Source organism: Piliocolobus tephrosceles, chromosome 1 (genome assembly GCF_002776525.5).
Source record: "Piliocolobus tephrosceles isolate RC106 chromosome 1, ASM277652v3, whole genome shotgun sequence".
Lineage (NCBI taxonomy): Eukaryota > Metazoa > Chordata > Mammalia > Primates > Cercopithecidae > Piliocolobus > Piliocolobus tephrosceles.
The window spans coordinates 118,509,350-118,535,886 of NC_045434.1; the positions used below are offsets into that span (position 1 = coordinate 118,509,350).

At 32.8% G+C, this 26,537-nt stretch overlaps 1 protein-coding gene across 1 annotated transcript in view; it reads left to right on the forward strand.

The window, feature by feature from the left end:
• COL11A1 (collagen type XI alpha 1 chain) overlaps nucleotides 1–26,537 on the forward strand; it is a 223,445-nt gene that overhangs the window by 178,033 nt on the left and 18,875 nt on the right. The window contains exons 50-57 of the mRNA XM_023190917.2: nucleotides 3,593–3,646; nucleotides 4,478–4,585; nucleotides 4,884–4,937; nucleotides 5,589–5,642; nucleotides 7,146–7,199; nucleotides 19,452–19,505; nucleotides 19,672–19,779; nucleotides 20,232–20,285. Coding sequence (XP_023046685.1) covers nucleotides 3,593–3,646; nucleotides 4,478–4,585; nucleotides 4,884–4,937; nucleotides 5,589–5,642; nucleotides 7,146–7,199; nucleotides 19,452–19,505; nucleotides 19,672–19,779; nucleotides 20,232–20,285 — 540 coding nt within the window. The remainder of the gene's footprint in view (nucleotides 1–3,592; nucleotides 3,647–4,477; nucleotides 4,586–4,883; nucleotides 4,938–5,588; nucleotides 5,643–7,145; nucleotides 7,200–19,451; nucleotides 19,506–19,671; nucleotides 19,780–20,231; nucleotides 20,286–26,537) is intronic.

The following is a 26,537-nucleotide window of genomic DNA, read 5'->3' on the forward strand; positions in this document are numbered from 1 at the left end:
ATGCTTGTATTCTAGTATTTTAATTATAATCAATGTTATTTGATTAAGAGAATTTTTAACTCGTTATCTAATTCTTACTGCATTCTTTGATTGACTGCCTTTTTTTGTATATATTCTTAAATTTAAAGTTATGTGTTGAAACTGTTCCGGTAGTTGGTGTTGAAATTGAAAACACATTTTTTATTCCATTCAGTTGTCCTAGAAAACATTTTTCATGGTGCTGAGACTCCTATGGGAGACCACTGGTCTCTGAGGATATCATCACGGTAGACAAAAGACCCCAAGGCACACACCTTTTCCTCTTCTCTTTGCATCATCTCCTTTCGGCTCTAATGCTGACTCAATTGTTGTGGGAGCTAGTCTCTAGGTTTACTAGCTTTTATTGGCTTCTTTCCTGAAGATTTTGAATGCAAAGGGAAAGCTGTCATTATTTCAGTGATACTCTTGAAAATAGGCATGAATGCCAGATGTTTAGAGTTCTGAGAAACTTCCTTCCACATTGTTTCCATTGAATTTAAAGTCTATGTATATTATAGTAACACTTTGCCAAGTTTGACTCTTATGAGAATAATTCAGTCAATCTGAATCATTTTGAATAAATCCGAGTCAAAATGTGTTACAATAAAAAACACAGTTTTAATTTTGCTCCCTTCTTTTGCATTTTTTTTTTTATGTGACAGAGAACAGGATAGAGGCAGAATTCTAACCTTCGTTTTTTTGTTGTTGTTATTTTTTAATCAAGGATAATATAATTTCTAATAGATTACAAATTTCTAACATCAGCTTTGATTCTGGCTGAATGTATACCCATTTCTATATTGAAAAATTTATTTCCAGTCACTGGCAATGAAGAATATAAAAAGTATATTTTAGTCATGTTGCATTTTGTTTAAATATATTTAACCTGTTCTTTATGTACTGTATAATTGCTATAAGTAGCTTTTGCACTTCAATAATTTTATCAATACTTGGAAATATGTCAGGATATTTTCTTAAGGTTTATACATATTTTATAACTTTGTACATACAGAGTAGTTTGTTGTTTTTTCTAAAAAGATATGTACCTAAACACGTGTGTTATGTAATGAGGTAAATGGTTACACAATAAGTAATGACGACTTCATAACCTAACATCTCCTTCATATACCAGTGCTCTATCATAAACTTATATTAAATATTATTCTTCAGAATGAATAGTTTGTAGCATTGTGATACTAGAAACATAGACTTAATTTATATAATATTAGTCTTATTGCCATGGTTTATTGATTTGTGATTTTGTCCCACCTTCCTTAAAAATATTTTAAATGAAACATTTTAGATAAATTTTAAATTTCATTTTAACTAATTGTCATTTTACATTGTGCACACTTGGATCTAACATCCAAAATGGTAGTTTTCATATATTTTGGACAAATGAATATTAATATATTATTCTTAAAATGAAGAGACTTTGTAGTAAAAAGCTCATACTTTTTTAATTTTTTTAATGTTTTAATTTTTTTATCACCTCAAGCATTTATCATTAGAAAGCACATACTTAAATTCTAAGATTATTTAAACCTATCTTTTCACTGCATATCATTTCACTCATTTAATAAAAAGAAAATAATCTTTTCACAATATCCATAAATTTAACTTTATAGTTGAAAAGAATGAAAAGAGAAAAACAAAACTTATAGAGGGTTACTAAAAATATTTCAACTATTTTTTCTGTAGTTCTAACTTTCTGTGATGTTATCATGAATTAATGTGGTACATAAGAAAACATTTTGGTTATTTCTTTTGCTATGCGGAAGGTTTTTAGTTTAATAAAATCTCATTTGTCTAGTTTGGGGGTTTCTTTTGCCTGTGTTTTTGAGGTCTTAAGTCATGAATTATTTGCCTAGACCAATGTCCAGAAGAGTTTTGCATATTTTTTTTTTTTTTTTTAGTATTTTTATAGTTTCAGATCTTATGTTTAAATTCTTGAATCCTTCTTCAGTTGATTTTTGTATATGGTAAGAGATAGGAGTCTAGTTTAATTCTGCTTAAGGCAAATAAGATTTCTCAGCACCATTTATTGAAAACAGGATCTTTTCCTTTTTGTTTTTGTCAACTTTGTCAAAGATTAGTTTGCTGTAAATATGCAGTGTGATGCCTCCAGTTTTGTTCTTCTTGCTTAAGATTGCTTTGTCAATAAGGCTCTTTTTGTGGTTTCATGTGAATTTTAGGATTTTTTTCTATTTATATGAAAAATGACATATTCAATGTACATGCTCAATAGATTTATCATATTTCTAAATAAATATTTTAATATGGACATTTTACGATTGATTTCAATGCCAAAATACTTGTTTCATTTTTAAGATATGAATATCAGCTCTTGGAAATATCACTAACATATCATTCCATTATACTTAGATAGATGAATGATACCTCTCTTTATAAATAATATAAATGCAATATTTTTCTTGTAAGATTTATCCAAAAATTCTGGAAGTATTTGTTGTTCATCTTGAGAGATGAAGTAATGTACACATCACACTTCTAATAATAAACTCTTGAAAAGTAGTTGATATCTCCACCATTAAGTGGGCAATTTAAGAATTTAAAATATGTGTATGTTCTCAGAGTAAGAAACTATGTACACAAAAATAGTCTCTGCCCTGAAATTGTGTTTGTAGGTAATATGACACATTTACTTAAGAGCAGTGGATTTGTGTCAGGAATATTGGAAATATTAGAGTTAAAAAGTAAGGGAAATATAGGCCTCACTTCTTTTTCAATTTAAAAGAACAATTACCACTTCACAATTGCTGAGACCACTAGTGTGACTGATTTTGAGTGGAAACATGGTAAATGAATGTACTGTTTTACTTATCTGAGTACTTGAACAAGATGTTATATTTTTTGTGCATTTTGAAGTATGAGGCATTAGCAACAGACTTTCATAGGTAAAACCTACTAGTTAAAGAGATGTATTTATTAATCCACTGGGCTAGAAAAAAAAAGCCATTCATATCTAAACAGGGAGATAATAAAGGCTATCACATTTGTGTGTATACTCAAATGGAGCAATTTTAATTAATGTCTAAGAAACTTTACATATATTATAATTATTGTCTTTCCTCTAAGTTCTTTAGATTCCTACTAAACAAATCCTATAAAATATCAACATATGTACCAGCAAGTCATCTGTTAATTTGTTGTAGTTAAGAGAAATAAATTTATATTTTAGCAAACCATTTGAAATTGTTCACTCAATAAACTTATTTGTAATTTGAATATTGACACAGTGCAAATACATAACATTTTAGGAAACACGCATGTATGTCTGGTGATGGTTTTGTGGTAATCTGGATTAATATGCTGACTATTAACTAACCAGTGAGAACTATACCATCAAGCCTACGTATTTCTGTCTACTTACCTGAGAAATAAAAGCATTGGAGTCACTAATAGAAAAAGTTATTTTTGTTATTAAAGTTTTTCAATGCCTTTTAAATAATATATAAAAAGGCTAATCTAAAATGATATGATAACATTTGAATTTTACAAATGTAGAATATCATCTCTGTATTCTAATACTAATTTGATCTTCTCTATATAGGGTGAACCTGGAGAAGCAGGGAACCCAGGGCCTCCTGGCGAAGCAGGCGTAGGCGTAAGTACAGTGTTATTGTTAACATAGTGTATTTTTGGTTTGACAATTTCTTTTACAGCATTACAAACATGTAACTTAACTCTTAGCTGTGATTCAACTTTTTACTTTCCCTTTCCAACCCATTAGGGATAATCACAAATAGAAAGCCTTGTTTAATAACTTTGGATATCCTCTGCATATGTGGATTCATAAACAAATTGAAAAAAGATCATATTTGCTGAAGTTAGAACATTATGGGCTGTTTACTGTATGCATTCCCTTTGATGAACTGTCCGTAAAAGGAATAGGCAAAAAAGTCCTGCTGCCTTAAATAAATATGTTATCAATCGTATTAGGACTATATTATTCTCATTAGTTTAAACAGGGAGTAAATTTGCCCACCAGGAAATATTTGACAATATCTGGAGACACTTTTGGTCTTCAAACGTGGAGGGTTGGTATCCATTTAGTAAAGGCCGGGGATACCATTGGACTTCTTAAAGGGCGGAGAACAGATCTCCACAGCAGAAATTGCCTGGCCCAACATGGTGAAACCCAGTCTCTACTAAAAAGTACAAAAATTAGCTGGGCATGGTAGCACATGCCTATAGTCCCAGCTACTAGGAACGCTGAGGCAGGAGAATCTCTTGAACCAGGAAGGCAGAGGTTGCAGTGAGCTGAAATTGTGCCACTACACTCCAACCTGGTGACAAAACGAGACTCTGTCTTAAAAAAAAAAAAAAAGAAAGAAAATTATCTGGCCCAATGTGCTAAGACTAATAAACTTTTATGCAAAACTTGTAAGATAACTCTTCTTTCCTTCTATTTTTTAAAACAAAAAACATGGAGTAGGGTCCCAAAGGAGAAAGAGGAGAGAAAGGGGAAGCTGGTCCACCTGGAGCTGCTGGTCCTCCTGGTGCCAAGGGGCCACCAGGTGATGATGGCCCTAAAGGTAACCCGGTAAGTGAGTTTAGTCCCCTCTAATGTAGCATTTATACCAAACTCACCTTGGAGCTTTTCTTAGAAAGGTTAGAAATCCTGAGGCTCTAGACCACAGTTGGTAAATCTGACTTTTCATCATTTCATATATTCATAAGCATTCTCAATTGAATTAATTCTTTAGAAATTTTTTGGTAGGAGAAGAGAAATATTCTCAGCAGGTTTTGCCATGATTTTAACCTCTTAACCTCCAGAATGTCATAACTTTATAAAAATTTATTTTTCATTTATTTCTTTTTCTTTCAAAACATCATTCTAGGGCCCTGTTGGTTTTCCTGGAGATCCTGGTCCTCCTGGGGAACCTGGCCCTGCAGTAAGTATCGGGGAAAAATTAAGAAATTATTTTGGTGGGAATGTTTCTAGTTTCTGTATTGTTAATAAAGAAAACATCTAATTACCAAGTGAACTCCCAAAAACAGAAAGAAAAAGAAAACATAAAAAGTAATTGCAAATGCAGGAAAATTCATATAGTTGGAGACTATTTCACCAACATTGAGTGATTAAGCTCTTCATGCAATGTAGGTGCAACAGTTAGATTAGGTTCCTGGTCTTTGATGGGTTGTAAAAACAAATTATCTGAGTTGTATCATTATTTCAAAGTTACAGGATCTTTGCTTTTCTGTTTCTCTTCTATAATGCAAATCCTATTTAAAACTATACCATGTTTGTTCATGGTGAAAGAATTCACTGGCATTGTATACTAATGACATCTTCTTTCTTCCTTATATAAAGAGCATGCTGGATTTTAAATTTGATATATGAATAGTAGCAGTTTTACAAAATTTTGTGGGAAGAGTGAGAGGTACCACTATCTTTTTTAAATAGGTTAAAAGAATACAGTGATTTTACTTGTCCATCTGATATTTTTTCTCAAGAGATGGCCTAATATACCTTTTTCCTAATAAGTAGTGTGGTTTATTGATACTGAAATATATCTTGCTTCGTATTTTATTTCCTCTTATAGGGTCAAGATGGTGTTGGTGGTGACAAGGGTGAAGATGGAGATCCTGGCCAACCGGTGAGTAAATGCACTATTTTTTTTTTAAGTCTTTATATAGTCTCAAGGCATTTTAATGAGATAATCAGAAGTAATCAGCCTTTGAAAAACATAGCTCTATGTATATGCACTTTTCTGAAAGAATTATCAAAAAAATTTTTGAATTCCAATTAAAAGTCAGTCTTACATGGAGTGTTTCTTATTTGATGTAAATTAATAAACAGTCTTTATAATGAAAAGTGTAATCATATCATACTAATGATGTTGTCACACTCTATCAAATTCAGTTATCTATTCATTGTGTTAAAAAATTAAAACACAATAATACTAAAAGAAAAGTTATCCCATCATTAGCAAAAGTTATTATCCCATCATTAACATGAATTATTTTAATTGTGAACCTAAATGAACTCTCAACATAGTATAGCCCTTTTGAAAAAAACCTATGAATGATACAGGAGTGTACTTTGGACACACGTAGTTATTTAGGGAGAAAGTAAGGGAGGTCATTCGCTTTAGGAATCAAAGACAATGGTCCCTCAACACAATGTTGTCTCTGGGGCCATTCCTACTAGATGGTTTGCTATCACAGATCCAGGCTTATTCTTCATAGATAAGACCTGTGGATCATATGTGAGCCTGTGTATTAGTCCATTCTCATGCTTCTGTGAAGTACACAGAAGTGAACCTCCCAAGTAATTTATAATTTATAAAGGAATTTATAAAGGAAAGAGGTAATTTAGGAATTATATTTAGGTAATTTAGGAATTTATAAAGGTAATTTATAAAGGAAAGAGGTTTAATTGACTCACAATTCTGCATGGCTGGGAAGGCCTCAGGAAACTTACAATATGGTGGAAGGTGAAGCAAGCATGTCCTTCTTCACAAGGCAGTAGGAGAGCAAGTGAAGGATGAAAAGCCACTTATTAAACCATCAGATCTTGTGAGAACTCACTCACTATCACAAGAACACCATTTGAGTAACCACCCCCATCACTCAATTGCCTCCCACTGGGTCCCTCTCATGATACATGGGGATTATAGGAACTACAATTCAAGATGAGATTTGGGTGGGGACACAGCCAAACCATATCAACACGATATATACACCTTGGCATAGAATGTTAGCGTTGTCCAAAAAGAAATTTAGAAGTAATAGTATTATGATTTCACATGTTTATGTGATATGAGCAGAATTATTAACCATATGATTATATTAATTAGCATGCCTATTTAATGCCTGCCAGATATAAATTAGCACTTTTTAATAGGACACAGTTTTACATAAAAAGAGTTTTATTCATTTTGTTCTAACTATAAATCATTTTACCATATAAATTTACCAGGTCTAAGTATAAATATCTAGAGGAAGTTTAGGTATCTGAAATAGGGCTGAGATTTTCCAGGAAATATTGACATCTGGAAATGAAGAAAGAGGGTGGGTTTCCATCCAGATTTTGAAATTTTATATAGGCCACAAAATAATATCCAATTTTGTTAAAGGTATTTTTTCACATTTTATAGGGTCCTCCTGGTCCATCTGGTGAGGCTGGCCCACCAGGTCCTCCTGGAAAAAGAGTAAGTTTCTTTAATTCTTTATTTAAAACATATGTTCATTAGTCACTATGTATAAATTTATACAATATGCAAGCTGCAGGCAGCATGTTATAAGAATAATGAGAAATATCATAAATCCTAAAAACAATTTGTAAATGTGCCAAATAATAACTAAAATATAACATATTCTAACTATTTCACTGTCACAATAAAAATAAGAAAAACAATTTCTACTTAAGGAGTTTTCTACTGCTCTGTGCTTAGATCTCCCCTTTGTACAAATGTAGTAAATTATTATAAAAGACTTTGGTGGTATCCTGAACATTAACTCCTGTTGTAATATATGGGGATGAGCTGTCAAAAGTCCAGTGCTAGCTTAAAACATTGTAAAAACCTGAATGCATCAATGGAATGAGCTCAGGAATCAGTATATAATGTTAAATTGCTTTACATTGTCAAACTTCTCTGACTCGGAAACAGTATTTTAATGATGTCATATAGCACAGTATAAATAAGTAGATATTGCTGAAATTATTGGCCATAGTAGACCCTAGGAGATTTACTTTCCTGTCCTTTTCTCACTGATGCATTCTTTTCATAATAAAGCAATCTCTGCAGACCTGCCTCTTGCAGCAGCTGTTTCACTTTAGAGTGTTCTTCTGTACCTCCTTCAGTCTATTTTCAAACCGGCATATAAGTAAAATATGTGATAAACATCAAAATATATTTATCAGGCTGATTCCCTCTTCAGTAATCCAAAGTTACTGGATTACAGCAGGGCAATTAGTGCCACTGCTGTTTCTAATGGTATCTTTAGTTTACGGGAATTTTTGACACTGAATATCCTCACAGTAAACATAGAATGTGAATGGGTTTTACTTTTGTCTCTCAGCAATACAAATTTGAATCAATATTTACAAACATTTCTTTTTGCAAAAAATATACTTAATTTACAATAAAACTTATCTCTGAAAACAATTTACTCTTCATTGGCCAAGTACATTTTTTTTTTTTTTTTACATTTTCTCTTGTTATTATTATTGTGTCTGCAACCCCAAAGCATGGTCTCAGTATAAATAGATTTATCCCTCAAACAACCATGGGGATGTTATTGTTAGAAAGTAATTAGAAAGTGTTGCATGATTTTTTGATATCCATTGCGTCTTTCTGCTATAAGTCCAGCTGCTTATGAAACTGTGATGCATAGCTGTCTATTATACTATTTCAGACTTTTTGGAAGAATAATTATATAAAATATCCTTGAGAATGTATTGAAATACTTCTTGAAACAACAGTAAATCATCTTTTTCTTCTTTCTTCTGGCCTCAGATGGTGGGATGCTATTAATGTGGTTGGTAGAACAATGCAGTCATAATAGCTGGCTTTCAACCGAGCTTCACCAGTTACTATCTGTTTTACGTTTGGCAAATTGTGTATTCTCTGTTTCTCAGGGGACCTAAGACCCACACTAGGGTTGGGATGAACATAAGATAACTCATGTAACACAATAAAAAAAAACATTCACCTCATAACTGTTGCTGTGTTAGCTCTGAGTTATGGCATAGTTATTAAAAACTTCTGAGCACAAGGATAATCGTCATACAAGTATAAAGCACAATGCTTTTGATACGGAGGAAATTAAACCTTGCTTCAAAATGTAGCAGCAAGTAGAAAAGGAGAGACTGTATCAAGATTGATTTTGAATATTCTATTATATATTGACAGCTTCTCAGCCCATTTCATTACTCAAGTCAAACTCTTAGCAAGTGCTATCTAGTCTAGTTTCATTTTTAAATATGTCAAAAGATTATTTATTTATTTTTTTTATAAATTTAACTAATTACCATTGGATATTTGAGATGAATTCTCTTAATATGGTAACAGAGTTTTAGAATGAATTCCTTTCTTTAGCCATTCAGTGGTGGGTCACATGAATTATTTGTTTTGAAAACAGCTGAATATTTTTGAAAAATGTTTTAAGTAAATGATAAAATAACTTATTAAAGAGTATTAATGGAAACATAAAAGAGAGACATATATGTGTGAACCAGTAAGTCTCATGCCCCCTTTTAGTATAATAATATAACCCAAAACTTATGCATAAATCTAAAACTATCACATAAAAATATTATGTGTTAAAACTATTAAGCTGTTGTATGAAAGTATTTTAATATAACAATGTTGACATTATTGATATTATAAACTTTCAGATATTTTCAGTCATATTTACTAATTTTAAAATCATGATAATATAATGCAACAAATTTTTATTCTTTATTATAACATGTTTTTAAAATATATTTGTGTTTATTACTTTGGAATGGGTAATGATCGACAATTATAATTTTAGTGAATAAGTCAAACTTCTAGGAAGACCTCCCCCCAATTCTAGTATTGAGAAAATATCATAGAAAAGTCAGTACATATTCAGAGGTTTAGATTATACATTTGTTCTACAACACTGAAGTAGTTTTAAGTAAGAGAAAGTTCATGTACTTATGTTCTTATTCATTTACATCTAAGTTGGACCTCGCAATTTCTAGTTAAATGAGATATAATTTTAAAACATGAGTTAATTGCTGATTCTTAATTCCTGTCTCTTATAATGAAGGATGCATTTTCGTATATTAGAAATAATCAGTTATAATAAAAATATAGTAGTATATTAATGGAAATGTACAAACATATTTAGTTACTTGTTGCTTTAAGAACATGAAGCATCCTTTTTTAGTACATTTAGTGTTGCTATAAAGGAATACTTGAGGCTGGGTAATTTATAAAGCAAAGAGGTTTATCTGGCTCACAGTTCTGCAGACTCTACAGGAAACATGATGCCAACATCTGCTTCTGGTGAGGGCCTCGGGCTGCTCCCACTCATGGAAGGAGAAGCAGAGCAGGTGTGTGCTGAGATCACAAGGTGACAAAGGAAGCAAGAAGGAGCAGCAGAGGTGCCAGGCACTTTTTAACAGCCAACTCTCTCAGCAACTAACAGAGTGAGAAACCACTCACCCCCATCAAGGAAAGGTATTAATCTATTCATAAGAAATCCATCCCCATGACTCAGGCACCTCCCATTGGGTTCTACCACCAAGATTTGGAATCAAATTTCAACATGAGGATTGCGGGGGGAGAAATATCCAAATTATAGCAATAATCAATAATTATTTTCTCATCTAGCATTAAAGATTACATGATATTCTGAAATTATAAGCAATTGTTAAATTTTTCTTTAGACATAAATATAAAATACAATTACAAAATAGAAAAATTATGTTATTCTCATTCCTGCCAATATTTCTAACTAGACAACCTGGTTAATTCCCCTGATTACAAGGAATAAAACAATCCTTAAAAAAATAAAATTATGGTTAAGTGGATTGATGAGATGGGTAGAAAATAAGACCCTAAGATAATTTATTTGCAAAGTTATGCTTGTTTTTTAATATAGATGTATAGGCAATGGTCCATTGAAGAAAATGGCCGGAAAAGACCCATGGGTATATGTAAACCTTATTTGTAATTGGACATTACACATCAATGGAAAGTGGCTAGGCTACTGAAAAAATTCTGCTGAGAGAAGTGACTTTCTGTATGGAAAAAGATTAAATATACCTCATCTAGCTTATTTCACCGAATTCAATTCCAGTTGATTTATAATCATAAATGTCAAAGATATACTTTGAAATATTTTAGCAAAAATTATTTGAGAATAAGTTTTGACATCCAGTCATAAATTCTGATCACACAGGCGTAATCAGAAAGGAATAGATTGATGTATCAAATTGCTATTACAATTTCCTATTTACCCAAAGTACTTAGAAGACAGTGGAACAAAAAGATCTGATTAGGAGAAAATATTTCTAACATACAGGAAACATGCATAGAATAATTTGTTAGGATATCTAAGTATGTCTTACAAATTATAGTAGCAAGAAAAAACAGTAGAAAAAATATGCCAATGGCATGAAAAAGTATTTGACACAAATACCCCATGAAAAAAGAAAATATTTGTAGGAATCAGGAAAGTGTGTACTAGAAATTACATTGAGATACTATATCACATCCACTAATTAACAAAAATGTACTTTGACAAACCAAGTATTGGGAAGAATGTTTTCAAAAAAAAAGTGAAGATTATTATGCACGGCTGTTGTGAGTTACTGGGTACTGCTGCTTTAGGCAAATAGTTCTACGTTACCTAATAGAATGTAACATGAACTTTTTCTGTCATCTGGTAATTCCATTTCTAAGCACATATCCTAGATGACATTTTGCTCCAAAAGACTCAAGGAATAATGTTTTGTTATCCTTGTTAATAATAACTACAGACAAGATAAGTTAATTGAGGTATATTCATAAACTAAAATTTTGTATGGCAATAGAAGTGAATGCACTACAGATGCATGCATAACATAGATGAATATCAAAATCTAATGTTAAACATTAAGCAGAATAAATATGTGTATGTTTATACATATGTCTTGTGTGTGTATGTGTATATAATGTTTACCTGGAAAAGATAGATTACATTATTTCCTGTATATAATATGCAACATTGTTAAGGACATGTTTAGCATTTAAACATAAGTGGTAAACATGATAAAGAAATGTAAGCCAATGATTAATAAAAATTTAGGATGGTAGTTACTTCTGTGGAATAAAAGTGGATTGCAATTGTTACAAGTGGTATGTAGGAAGCTTCTAAGTTAATGATACTGTACTGTATATGTAATGCATTTGTATGTTGAAAGACTAAAATAATATAATATTGAGTCATTCTAGCTTGTGCTCTATAGCATTATGAGAAAGTACATTAGTTGAGTTTCCTTTGATTTTTGATAAATTGTTTTAAATTAACCTCTTAAATATTTTAGCACTCTTCTATCCTCTCTTTTTAAATTGTAATTTATAGAATGATAATGAGCTATTTTAATCTATTCTCATCACTTTGTAAAAAAAATTAGAAGGCTTTGTATTCATAAATCAATAATAACATGAGAACGATGGTGACTATGCATTGCTTACAAAGTTATTCACATTCATTTTGATATAACAGAAAAATCAACCTTAGGTCAGTCCAATCGAGCAATAATATGCAGGGTTTTCTCTTTTAAAATATGGCAACAATAAATTGAAACTGAAAGCCATTTAACACAATATGTTAAATTGTTTTCTATATTAGATTTGGATAAACTGGCATACTTAATTGCTCCTGTCTGTTTTACATAATAATCTATTTTCTTCACCAGAGTAAAATATATTTTAATGGTGTGAAAAATTACTCTTATGTCAACAATCTTATTACCAAAACTATTATTTGTTCTGGTTTAACACTAGCAATTAATGCTTGCACCATTAATGTACAGCCTACAACACTAGTTAATTTAGTCAATAGCTCTACCTCAACATAAACAAATAGGTGGCTTAGCTTGAAAAAAAAAAAAAAAAAAAGAAAAAGAAAAAGAAAAAAATGGAAACACAGATCAAATGCAGTGGCTGACACCTGTAATCCCAGCACTTTGAGAGACTTAGGTAGGAGTATTGCTTAAGCCCAGGAGTTTGAGACAACATAGTGAGATCCCCGTCTTCACAAAAACTTTAAAAAGTTACCCAGGTGTGGTGGCACATGCCTTTAGTTCCAGCTATTTGGGAGACTAAGGTGGAAGGATTGCATGAGCCTGGGAGGTCCAGGCTGCAGGGAATCATGACTGTTCTACTGTACTCCAAACTGAGCAACAGAGGGAGACATTCTCTCAAAAAAAAAAAAAAAAAAAAAGCAAACCCAAAAATTGAAGCCCAAATTATTTACTAACATCATTTGCAACCTATAAAATGACACTCCTTTTATCTTAATTTCACTAAAAAGTAGACCAGAATGCTGTTGCATCAGAATCAGACAGAACTTGTTTCAAATCCTTGCTACCTAAAAATGTGACTTGGCATAAGTTAATTTATTTGAGTCTCAGTTTTCTCATTTATAAAGTGGGCATAATAACTAATTTACAATACTGAAGTGAGGAATAAATGAAATTGAGAAAATGTATATTTAAAGCACAAAGCCTAGTGCCTGAATTTGTCAGGATCTCAAATGTTATTATTAAGCATTGAATAAGGGTTTCAAATTGTAGTATTATTTATAAGCTCAATAAACCTTTTATTAAATAAAATAAAAAATAAAAAGGAGTAAAATATTTTCTTCTAATGTCCTCATTGTATACATGAAAGGACAGCTCATTAGCAATAAATTCATGGTAAACTTTGTTTTGTTTATTGTTGATTTTGCTTTGGTGTTTGAGTTCAGCGGTGACCAATACTGAACTAACTGGGTGATACACATACAAAAAGGATATAGAATATAATTAACTACACTTTCAAAGTATACAATATTATAATTTTAAAGAAATTTACACTTATACTACTAATATAAATTGGTTATCCCTTGGTGCAAATTCATGTGACATATATGTTAAAGTATTTCCTATGATAACAATTACCAAAAATAGAAGCATTTAAATTCATGACAACTGCATATATTTTTTAATAAAATGTTTTTGTCAAACAGTAGATATTTAAGACCGGTTTAAGAAAAAATAAAGTTATTAAACTATGAGTCAAATGAGTAAGAGGTATTTGGTTATGCCCATGATCCCAGCACTTTGAGAGACTGAGGCAAGAGGATCACTTGAGTTCAGGAGTAGGAGACCAGCCTGGGCAACGTGAAACCTTGCTGGTTTCACGTTGAAACCCTGTCTCTACAATAAAATACAAAAATTAGCCAAGTATGATGGCATGAGCCTGTAGTCCCAGCTACTCAGAGGCTGAGGTGGGAGGATAGCTTGAGCCCAGGAGTTTGAGGCTGCAGTGAGCCAAGATCACGCCACTGCTCTTCAGCCTGAGCAACTGAGTGAGATACTGTGTCAAAAAGAAGAAAGCACTGTACATAAGTGAGATCACTCTGTTTATACGCTGTACATATGTGAGGTCACTTTGTCTATACCACAGGTGAACACAAAGCATCTAATAATAGAGGGATATAATGCAGAGTGAATTCTATGGATTGAAACTGATTTGAGAACACTGTCATCACAAACCTTTGGGTTCAGTCAGCAGACAGCAATGTCTGATGCAGCAATCAATTTAATACCACTTTTGTGAAAATAGCAAGAACATATTTCTATGCAGTAGGATAATATCTGTTCAACAGGCTCATGGTTTGGCTGAATACAGAATTGCCTTACGATCTGTGTCCCTTTAGTCCATCTAGAAATGTTAATCTCAAATTAGCTTTGTGTATATTTTGTGGAAATTAACATTTCTCAGATCCTTACTTTCCCACTGTGGAAACAATAACAAAAGTCACAATTTTTTTCTATAATATCTTATGTCAGAAATAGCAATGACAAGAAATGTGTTCAAAAGTATTACCACTTTTTTTTCTGTGATTGAATCTTACACATGAATGATAATAAAACTTCCTAACAGAATATTGATCACAATGTTGTAAGTGGCAGTGATACTGAGAAAGAAAATTCTAATGGTTATTAAACAAGTAGGAGAATTACATTATCATTCGTAGTACATGTACTTTCTGTCATGCATTTGTAATACTTGAGAATGAATGTATATTTCCTTAAGGAACTGGAAGATTTGTACAGCTTGTTTCAATAAGCCATGGACTTTTAATACTAAAGTTATCATTTTAACTAGTTCCATGTCCTTTTACTGAAAAAAAAAAAAAAAAATCTAGAGCTGACTAAAATAATTTAAGCATTATAACCTGAAAATGCACATATTAAATGGAAATTTGAATTCAGTTCATATTGCCAAAGGGAAGTTCACAATAAAAAATTAAAATGGTAACTGTTGTTATTAATTGGTTATAATGCCAGATGAAGTTTTAACTTACTAGGCACACACAAACTATATATATATATATGTGTGTGTGTACCTTGTATATGCATATACTATGTGTGTGTGTGTATATATGTGCACACATATGAAGTATTACATATAGAATTAATTCAAATTTCAAATTCAGACATTTTCTTTTACAAAATCCTTGAAAAATTCTTACATAAATGTATAGGTAGAAAGTATATTGTAATAATAAAATAAATTGTAAATCCACTTAAAATTTCTGTGTGGTACAAAACTGTGCCTTCCAAGTAAGGTCATTATGAAAACAAGGTCTGCATTTAATTTGGGAACCACTGCAGAGATTATATACCCTTCTAGGAGATACATAGTTCAAGAGGAGTATTAAAGGTTCTGAAAATTTTGAATCAAATGTATTTATTTTTAAACTATTTTAAATATTAATGTTTTTAATACTTTTGGGAAAATTGTTCTAATTTTTTAATGTGGGAAACAAAAATTCTTGTTCATTTAACATGTTCAAAAATGTTTGTTTATCCAAATAGCTAATTTTATACTAAACTTGGCAGTTTATTTGCTAATATTAAAAAATCAAGATCTCCATATACCAAGTCTCTGCCTTTCTCCAATTCCGTTTTTTTCCTCCCTAACTCTCAAGTCACCACATAATCATGCACCCTAATATTCTGCCTCATAGCAAGACAAATGCATAGATGCCTAGCTGCTAGCTTAAGTGAACTCTTAGCAGATCCATAAAGAGTATCGTGTACTTTCCATTCTTACTCCTTTAAGCATGCATGTGAGTGATCAGAAGGTCAAGTGTTAGAAGAAGCCATCCCTCTCTCATCTACCCACACTGTAAGATTAAGATCAGAGACCAGGTGTTTAGGAAAATCCTCTATACTGCCAAACTGGACCATTCATTGTACCTATTTCGTACACTGATCTCATCTTTGTTTATTTTACAATGTTCTATTTGTTAATTTTTGTATCTGTGTTTGTGACTGAATTCTGTGAATTCCTTTCAGATTTGATTTTATTTGTTATTTATATGCATAGCACATTCTGGAATAGAAGGGATATTTAAATGTTTGTGACATGAGTGGAAAAATGATTAAATTACAGAATCATACTGTAAAACTTGAATAGTGGAAAAAAGATTATATTAGATGCTTTATGTGAATAATAGTTCTCATGAGTAGAAAAATCTGTTATAACAATAACCACTGCTGGAGATTAACTAGGCCCTATTTTAGTGTGTTATGTTTTTATGGGGTATTTTTCAATAAGAACACTCATTACTTCATGAAAGTACAGCAAGAACTCACCAGATTAAGTTTCTGCCCCTTCATTTATGCAAACATATGAGGAATAAATTATTGGGACAAGAATTTGCCCATAGGCATTGTCTTTGTTTTGTACTACTATAACAGAATAATACAGACTCTGTAATGTATAATAAGCACAGATTTATTGGCTGAAGGATGGGACGTCCAAGATTGAGTGGCCACATTTTTCAAGGGCCTTGTTGCAGTGTGATGCCATGACATGGTGGAAGGACAAAGAGCAGACAAGAAAGAGCAAGACATCAAAATCACAGCCTCAGCCTTTTTTTTTTTGTTTTTTTTTTTTTTTTTTTTTTTTGAGATGGAGTTTTGCTTTTGTTTCCCAGGCTGGAGTGCAATGGTGCGATCTCGGCTCACTGCAACTTCTGCCTCCTGGGTTCAAGCGATTCTCCTGCCTCAGCCTCCCGAGTAGCTGGGATTACAGGCACCTACCACCATGCCCAGCTAATTTTTTGTATTTTTAGTAGAGACGGGGTTTCACTATGTTGGCCCACCTGGTCTCAAGCTGCTGACCTCAGGCGATCTGCCCGCCTTGGTCTCCCAAAGTGCTGGGATTACAGGCATGAGCTGCTGTGCCTGGCCACCTCAGCCCTTTTATATTTATTACTAATCAATTCATGAGCCCTCATGACCTTAACACCTCCTATTAGGTCCCACTTCTCAACACTGTGTTGGGGATTAAGCTTTTAACCTATGCTTTTTGGGGAACACATGAGTTTTTCTCTAAAGGACACTTACTACTCTCTCAGGAAAATATATCTGCTTTCATCCTCATTTTTCTTAATTTTGTTATCATCTGGAAAAAATATAAGGAATAAATAAAGTTGAGAAAAATGAGAAAGAGAAGAGAACAAAGTCATTTAATAAAAAATTTTTACTATGAGAGATATTTGTTCACAGAGGGAAGAAATTATTTAGTGAAGAGAAGCCCTTTATTTTAATCACGATTTAGTTGCTGTGTTTTCGTTTAGTTATGATGAAATTCTCTAGGCTCTTCTAATTCTGATTTTCTTTCTCCTTTGACATAAAGGTGATATTTTCCTTCTGATTTTAGACAATAGATAGCTTGCTTTTTTAAGAGCCATGTATTGATAAGTCTTTTCTACTATAAACTTCATGTTTGTAAATGCAATCTTTTGAGGTTAAGGCCACATATCATTATGTTACTAGTCTAAGGAAAAACTATCATTGAATAAGGAAAAGCTATTATTTCATTGGATATCATTATTTCTATTTCCAAAATACTAGTCATTATTATTGTTGTATCTACTTTGCATGTTATTATTTTAAATATCACACCAAAATAATTTCTGACTCAACATTTTAACAATAGAACAAATTTGAAATTCATGGTTCAGTACAGAATTCCTTTTGCTTAAATATGAAATTTGAAAGATGTCCTTTGAAGTTTTAATGTATATATTATTATTAGCATATTGATTCCACCTCAAGAGATTACCCATAGAATTTATACGTTTCTTATCTTTGGGTTGAGGTACAATGAATGTCTAATAATAGATAAAGTTATAGGAATGATATTGAGAAAATAATTACTAATGATGTCATCATTAACTCTTTCTGAGATAAAATGAGTTCATGGAATTCCATGGAGTTCATAGAATCGATGAAGTGCTTGATGTTCATTTTATTCATCTTTACTTTTTGTATATATTCATGGGGTACAAGTGTAATTTTGCTATACTGATATTGCATTGTGATGAAACCTGAGCCTTCAGTGCATCCAACACTGAAGCAATGCATGTTGTACCCTTCAAGCAACCTGTCATCATCCACCGCTATTGATATACAGTTTAAAATACGATATAAAAAGCTGGGATATATTCACCATTAGAATATTAATATGGCATCTGAAAAGGGAAAGTCATCCTCCTGTCTCGCCTTATTCTCACCAATTAACATGACTACTCTCTGCAACCACCACCCCAATCTCAGTTAATGATTTTGAGCACAATTTATTATGAAAATTAAAGTAAATGAATGGAAAAACAAGAGTCTTAGGGGAAAAAATAAAAAGTAGTTTCTTGGAGATCATTAAGTTTATTTTTCAGTTCTGTACTCATACTTTTGGATGGCATCTGAAGTGTAATTTTTTTTTCAATTTTACTTCCAATATTAAGATTTAAAAAGTGATATTCACTTTCATTTTATCTATTTATGTGAATTGCATAGTTCTCAAACATGAAAATATTGTGTCTGTTGACCATCATAATTTAAAATATTGTGTTTCTTTAGTTGTTATGTGATCCTGTAAGAATGCATGAACATATACATATTCTAAGATTAAGAAAGGGGGCCATTCTTAAAACACATATGAGAATACAAGTAGATTGCCGAGCGCGGTGGCTCACGCCTGTAATCCCAGCACTTTGGGAGGCCGAGGCAGGTGGATCACAAGGTCAGGAGATCGAGACCACGGTGAAACCCTGTCTCTACTAAAAATACAAAAAAAAAAATTATCTGGGCGAGGTGGTGGGCGTGTGTAGTCCCAGCTACTCAGGAGGCTAAGGCAGGAGAATGGTGTGAATCCGGGAGGTGGAGCTTTCTGTGAGCCAAGATCGCTCCACTGCACTCCAGCCTGGGCAACAGAGCAAGACTCCATCTCACAAAAAAAAAAAAAAAAAAAAAAAAAAAAAAAAAGAGAGAGAGAGAATACAAGTAGAATACAAATAGATACATTAAGTTAATTTCTAATAATAAACATAAATGATATATCAGTATTTAAAACACTCAGGGTGGCAATTTTAATTTATCAGCATTTCTTTAGAAACTTGATTTTTACTGCCTGCTTTCTTATATTGATGTGAAGTGATTATCTGTAATATACTTAATCTGTGATATTTTTCAGGATTCTAAGAGGACGTTTGTACATAAAATGGGTTTTGATTTTCATTATTATGTTTTAAACCAAATAGTGATAGAAAACTGTAATTTATTCATCTGTTACAAATTAAACTTTAGTTTTGTAAACAAGTGCTCATTAACTTTGCTTTTATATGTGATACATACTTTACATTAAATCTTATATCTATAGGGTCCTCCTGGAGCTGCAGGTGCGGAGGGAAGACAAGGTGAAAAAGGCGCAAAGGTAAAATAAATAATAATAGTATATATATAATATATATTATATGTAATAGGCATTATATTTGAAAATGTCATGCATAAACTGATCGACATTTTTTTCAGTACATTTAGTAAAATAATAAAAGTCTTTTCTCATCATTAATGTGCTCCCATATTTTATTCCCTAACAGGGAGAAGCAGGTGCTGAAGGTCCTCCTGGAAAAACCGGCCCAGTCGGTCCTCAGGGACCTGCAGGAAAGCCTGGTCCAGAAGGTCTTCGGGGCATCCCTGGCCCTGTGGTAAGCATCTGTGTTAAAAAGATGCTATTTTGAAAGTAACGTTTTTATTTTAAAATAATTATGAATGAAGGTGCTTATCTTAGCATTATTCCTATAAATATAATGTAAAAAAGTCAGATACTATCTAAATATTTAAGTATATCATTTATTTAATAAGTTCATGGTGAAACACTGACTTATAAAGAGAAAATAGAAAACTAAATTTTAAAATTTCAATGATGTGAAATGTTTATATATACATCTATATATATATTTGTGTGTATGTGAATATAGACATATACACATAGTAAAGGCACAAAATTATTTACAGTATTTTTAGATGTCCTCCATATGGCAGAAATTATGGGTGATATTTGCTTTGTTTTCTTATCGTATTTCTAAAATTTAAAATAAAGAAATAAATATGTATTCTTTTATTAATTTTAAAAATCAATCATTTTTATTTTCTCTAGGGAGAACAAGGTCTCCCTGGAGCTGCAGGCCAAGATGGGCCACCTGGTCCTATGGTGAGTAAGATCTTTTCAGTCATTTAAATAGTGAGAATTTCTAAAACAAAATTGTCTATTAGCTAGAATTTTTGACATTTTAGCTTATAAATAGGTTTGTATTTTTTCTAATAGTCCAAGAAGTATATTATTTTGTCTTAGAGGAAAGTAATCCTAACTGATAGGTATATGGAAAATAAACCACTTGATCAGAAGATTTATTTCTTTCTTATGCACTTTGGATGAAAAAAAATATTTCCACTCTGAATGAAATGCCACTAATGATCCAGCCAGTGCTTTTCCTAGTCTGGATAGTTCCCTAAAACACTTGCAGTTACACTTATTTTCCTGGCATTTAACTTTAAAAAGTATGCTGGCACCAGCATACAGTGATTCTTTGACAAAATAAATTGTTCTCTTCATGAGTCATACAGGCTGAAATATAAAACAATAAAACTGAGTGAAAAAAAGATATGGCTACTGTAACAGTGAAGTTTGGTCACTATCATTTAGTCTGTGTGCAAACAACATGCTTGAGAAATGCAATACGGCATTTTGTTGACTGGGATATTATTCATAGATGGAGTTTATTATAGGATCCAAAGCTATTCTTGATACAGATTTGGGCAGAAAGTGAGAACAAAAGACTTGCCCTTTAAAATAATTCCTTACTAGGTGACTTATTTGCTTTATGTATAGATTTCTTATGGTAGAGATTTTTGAGTGTCATTATCCAGTAATAGTTAAGTGTGAAGCGATTAATCAAAATGGCAAACGATACATATAGCACTCTGTATGTGTGATGAGTATTAGTTTAGTCAAGTCCTTCTATATATTTTAAAATTTATTCAAATGCCTCTTATCATAAATATATTAATTATCTCAGAGATAGAAACATATGCACAAAGCCATCACAACTGGGATTCATAATTCATTCAGGAAGAATTTTGGTTATTCCTTTCAACAAAGATGCCACAGCAATTTCCTCTAGCATACCTACCAAATATTTGATAAGTTTTAAAGAGATTATTTAAACTTTCACTGAAGAATTTAAAGATCATTTGTTTAGTAACTAGATAAAAGTTATCAAATTTTGGTAGATTTCAAGCAGGAGATGATCAGTGCTGCCCATTACCTCATCAGCTTAGGAAACGGGCCCTGGTTGAAGCAGCATCATCTCCACATCTGTATCATTACTTAGGAATATTCTTATTAGATATGATAAACTCATAACTGCCTAGAGTCAGAGCCTGGAAGGAAAAAAAAATACCTTGCCTTAATGTCACTCTAAAATTTGCCAGAGATTTTTTTCTTGTTATTTCAGATTTTCCAGTAAATATGTTGACCTTTCTGCAGATGAAATAAAAAGCACCATGCTGGGGATTTCCTTCAGCTAATATTAAAAATAAAACCTTCTGACATACCACCTGATTCGGCATATAAACTTTTGTATTTTTGACTCTTAAATAAATGTGAGTTTACAGTGCATGAGGACAGAATAATTTACAAATCCTTTAGGTAAAGTGGAATTAGAAGCATCAGAAGCGGGCTGCGTGGGCACATTCCATTCTGACTGCTTGTATTATGGAGAGTACTTATGATGTGAATAGAATGTGTAGTTTTTTTTCATAGCTTTAGTTAGTCTTGATTTGTGATGTCTAATCTCAATGAAAATGCTATTTACTCTTCGTGAGGTGAGGATACGCAGAGAAATCATCTTCAAAATGCCGTTTATGGCAATTCAATGAGCTTTTCAACTCAACTAAGATCTATTTTAGTAGGTAATTTTAAAATCAGAATGAGAAGTTGCTTATTATGGTTACTAGTTAAGGTTATCGACTCTAGAGCCAAACTCTCGCGTTCAGAAACAAGCACTACCACTTACTTGGTGGATGACTTTAGGAACATTACTTTTTTTTTTTAGCTTTAAGTTCTTCATTTATATATATATATATATATATATATATATATAGTATATAATATATATTTATATTATATATATTTAAATATATATTTATATATATAATTATATATTTGTATATATATTATCTATTTATATATTCTTCATTTATATATTCCCAATTATAAAATGGGAATATTGCTAGCCTCTATCCAATGATATTTCTAAAGTTTAAATGAGTTAAATTAGGATATGAATATCTTCTACCCCATGGGGTTCTTAGGTTAATTAAATGAATTACTTGTAAATCACTTTTATGTCACCAATTAGCACGAGTAGCACCAAATCAAGAATCACTAAATGAATGAAATAATAATATAATGATAAATGAAATAATGATAAATATTTTGAAAAACGATCAATTGTATATATATATATATATTTTTTTTTAAATTATACTTTAAGTTCTAGGGTACATGTGCATAACGTGCAGGTTTGTTACATATGTATACATGTGCCATGTCGGTGTGCTGCACCCATCAACTCGTCAGCACCCATCAATTCATCATTTGTATCAGGTATAACTCCCCAATGCAATCCCTCCCCCCTCCCCCCTCCCCATGATAGGCCCCAGTGTGTGATGTTCCCCTTCCCGAGTCCAAGTGAGCTCATTGTTCAGTTCCCACCTATGAGTGAGAACATGCGGTGTTTGGTTTTCTCTTCTTGTGATAGTTTGCTAAGAATGATGGTTTCCAGCTGCATCCATGTCCCTACAAAGGACGCAAACTCATCCTTTTTTATGGCTGCATAGTATTCCATGGTGTATATGTGCCACATTTTCTTAATCCAGTCTGTCACTGATGGACATTTGGGTTGATTCCAAGACTTTGCTATTGTGAATAGTGCCGCAATAAACATACGTGTGCATGTGTCTTTGTAGTAGCATAATTTATAATCTTTTGGGTATATACCCAGTAGTGGGATGGCTGGGTCATATGGTACATCTAGTTCTAGATCCTTGAGGAATTGCCTTACTGTTTTCCATAATGGTTGAACTAGTTTACAATCCCACCAACAGTGTAAAAGTGTTCCTATTTCTCCACATCCTCTCCAACACCTGTTGTTTCCTGATTTTTTAATGATTGCCATTCTAACTGGTGTGAGATGGTATCTCATTGTGGTTTTGATTTGCATTTCTCTGATGGCGAGTGATGATGAGCATTTTTTCATGTGTCTGTTGGCTGTATGAATGTCTTCTTTTGAGAAATGTCTGTTCATATCCTTTGCCCACTTTTTGATGGGGTTGTTTTTTTCTTGTATATTTGTTTGAGTTATTTGTAGATTCTGGAAATTAGCCCTTTGTCAGATGAGTAGATTGCAAAAATTTTCTCCCATTCTGTAGGTTGCCTGTTCACTCTGATGGTAGTTTCTTTTGCTGTGCAGAAGCTCTTTAGCTTAATTAGATCCCAACAAACTGTCTCTCTGACCACAGTGCAATCAAACTAGAACTCAGGACTAAGAAACTTAATCAAAACCGCTCAACTACATGGAAACTGAACAACCTGCTCCTGAATGACTACTGGGTACATAACGAAATGAAAGCAGAAATAAAGATGTTCTTTGAAACCAATGAGAACAAAGATACAACATACCAGAATCTCTGGGACACATTTAAAGCAGTGTGTAGAGGGAAATTTATAGCACTAAGTGCCCACAAGAGAAAGCAGGAAAGATCTAAAATTGACACTCTAACATCACAATTAAACGAACTAGAGAGGCAAGAGCAAACACATTCAAAAGCTAGCAGAAGGCAAGAAATAACTAAGATCAGAGCAGAACTGAAGGAGATAGAGACACAAAAAACCCTCCAAAAAATCCATGAATCCAGGAGTTGGTTTTTTGAAAAGATCAACAAAATTGACAGACTGCTAGCAAGGCTAATAAGGAAGAAAAGAGAGAGGAATCAAATAGACACAATAAAAAATGATAAAGGGGATATCACCACCGACCCCACAGAAATACAAACTACCATCAGAGAATACTATAAACACCTCTACGCAAATCAACTAGAAAATCTAGAAGAAATGGATAATTTCCTGGACACGTACACTCTCCCAAGACTAAACCAGGAAGAAGTTGAATCCCTGAATAGACCAATAGCAGGCTCTGAAATTGAGGCAACAATTAATAGCCTACCCACCAAAAAAAGCCCAGGACCAGACGGATTCACAGCTGAATTCTACCAGAGGTACAAGGAGGAGCTGGTACCATTCCTTCTGAAACTATTCCAATCAATAGAAAAAGAGGGACTCCTCCCTAACTCATTTTATGACGCCAACATCATCCTGATACCAAAGCCTGGCAGAGACACAACAAAAAAAAGAGAATTTTAGACCAATCTCCCTGATGAACATCGATGCAAAAATCCTCAATAAAATACTGGCAAACCGGATTCAGCAGCACATCAAAAAGCTTATCCACCATGATCAAGTGGGCTTCATCCCTGGGATGCAAGGCTGGTTCAACATTCGCAAATCAATCAACGTAATCCAGCATATCAACAGAACCAAAGACAAGAACCACATGATTATCTCAATAGATGCAGAAAAGGCTTTTGACAAAATTCAACAGCCCTTCATGCTAAAAACGCTCAACAAATTTGGTATTGATGGAACGTACCTCAAAATAATAAGAGCTATTTATGACAAACCCACAGCTAATATCATACTGAATGGGCAAAAACTGGAAAAATTCCCTTTGAAAACTGGCACAAGACAGGGATGCCCTCTCTCACCACTCCTATTCAACATAGTGTTGGAAGTTCTGGCTAGGGCAATCAGGCAAGAGAAAGAAATCAAGGGTATTCAGTTAGGAAAAGAAGAAGTCAAATTGTCCCTGTTTGCAGATGACATGATTGTATATTTAGAAAACCCCATTGTCTCAGCCCAAAATCTTCTTAAGCTGATAAGCAACTTCAGCAAAGTCTCAGGATACAAAATTAATGTGCAAAAAATTACAAGCATTCTTACACACCAGTAACAGACAAGCAGAGAGCCAAATCAGGAATGAACTTCCATTCACAATTGCTTCAAAGAGAATAAAATACCTAGGAATCCAACTTACAAGGGATGTAAAGGACCTCTTCAAGGAGAACTACAAACCACTGCTCAGTGAAATCAAAGAGGACACAAACAAATGGAAGAACATACCATGCTCATGGATAGGAAGAATCAATATCGTGAAAATGGCCATACTGCCCAAGGTTATTTATAGATTCAATGCCATCCCCATCAAGCTACCAATGAGTTTCTTCACCGAATTGGAAAAAACTGCTCTAAAGTTCATATGGAACCAAAAAAGAGCCCGCATTGCCAAGACAATCCTAAGTCAAAAGGACAAAGCCGGAGGCATCACACTACCTGACTTCAAACTATACTACAAGGCTACAGTAACCAACACAGCATGGTACTGGTACCAAAACAGAGATATAGACCAATGGAACAGAACGGAGTCCTCAGAAATAATGCCACACATCTACAACCATCTGATCTTTGACAAACCTGAGAAAAACAAGAAATGGGGAAAGGATTCCCTATTTAATAAATGGTGCTGGGAAAATTGGCTAGCCATAAGTAGAAAGCTGAAACTGGATCCTTTCCTTACTCCTTATACGAAGATTAATTCAAGATGGATTAGAGACTTAAATGTTAGACCTAATACCATAAAAACCCTAGAAGAAAATCTAGGTAGTACCATTCAGGACATAGGCATGGGCAAGGACTTCATGTCTAAAACACCAAAAGCAATGGCAGCAAAAGCCAAAATTGACAAATTTTATATTCTTAGTGGAAAGTAACTAAATTCAACTTCATTCATGATGTGTATCATCAATAAACCTTATGCAAAAGTTGTTGACTATTAAAGCAAATGGAAGAGATCAAATACAATTATACTTATACAAAAATACCTTGTATTTTTGTACAAAAGTTAGAGTGTTAGCATATTAAGTACTATGATAGACTCAAGCAGAGAATACTAGATATACACAGAGTTGGACCATTTAAATGTCATTTCCTCTAGGGACCCTTCCCTGTTTAGAAACATGGGAACATGATGTGATTATTAAAGAAGGAACAGAGAGGTTTAAGTGTGGATGACACAGTGGCCGTGAGACTAACAGAGATTTGGAAATTCATAGAGGTTTCTATTAATCTCTGAATTAATCTTTGTGAAAGCTATAATAATAATACTTTCTCCATGATGATTTTTTTCCTCATTATATCATATATTCACAACCCATATCCAAATCTACACAGGCTTCAATTTGCTTATCTCTGGATTTCCACAAGTACCTATTGGGTCTCTTTTCCCCT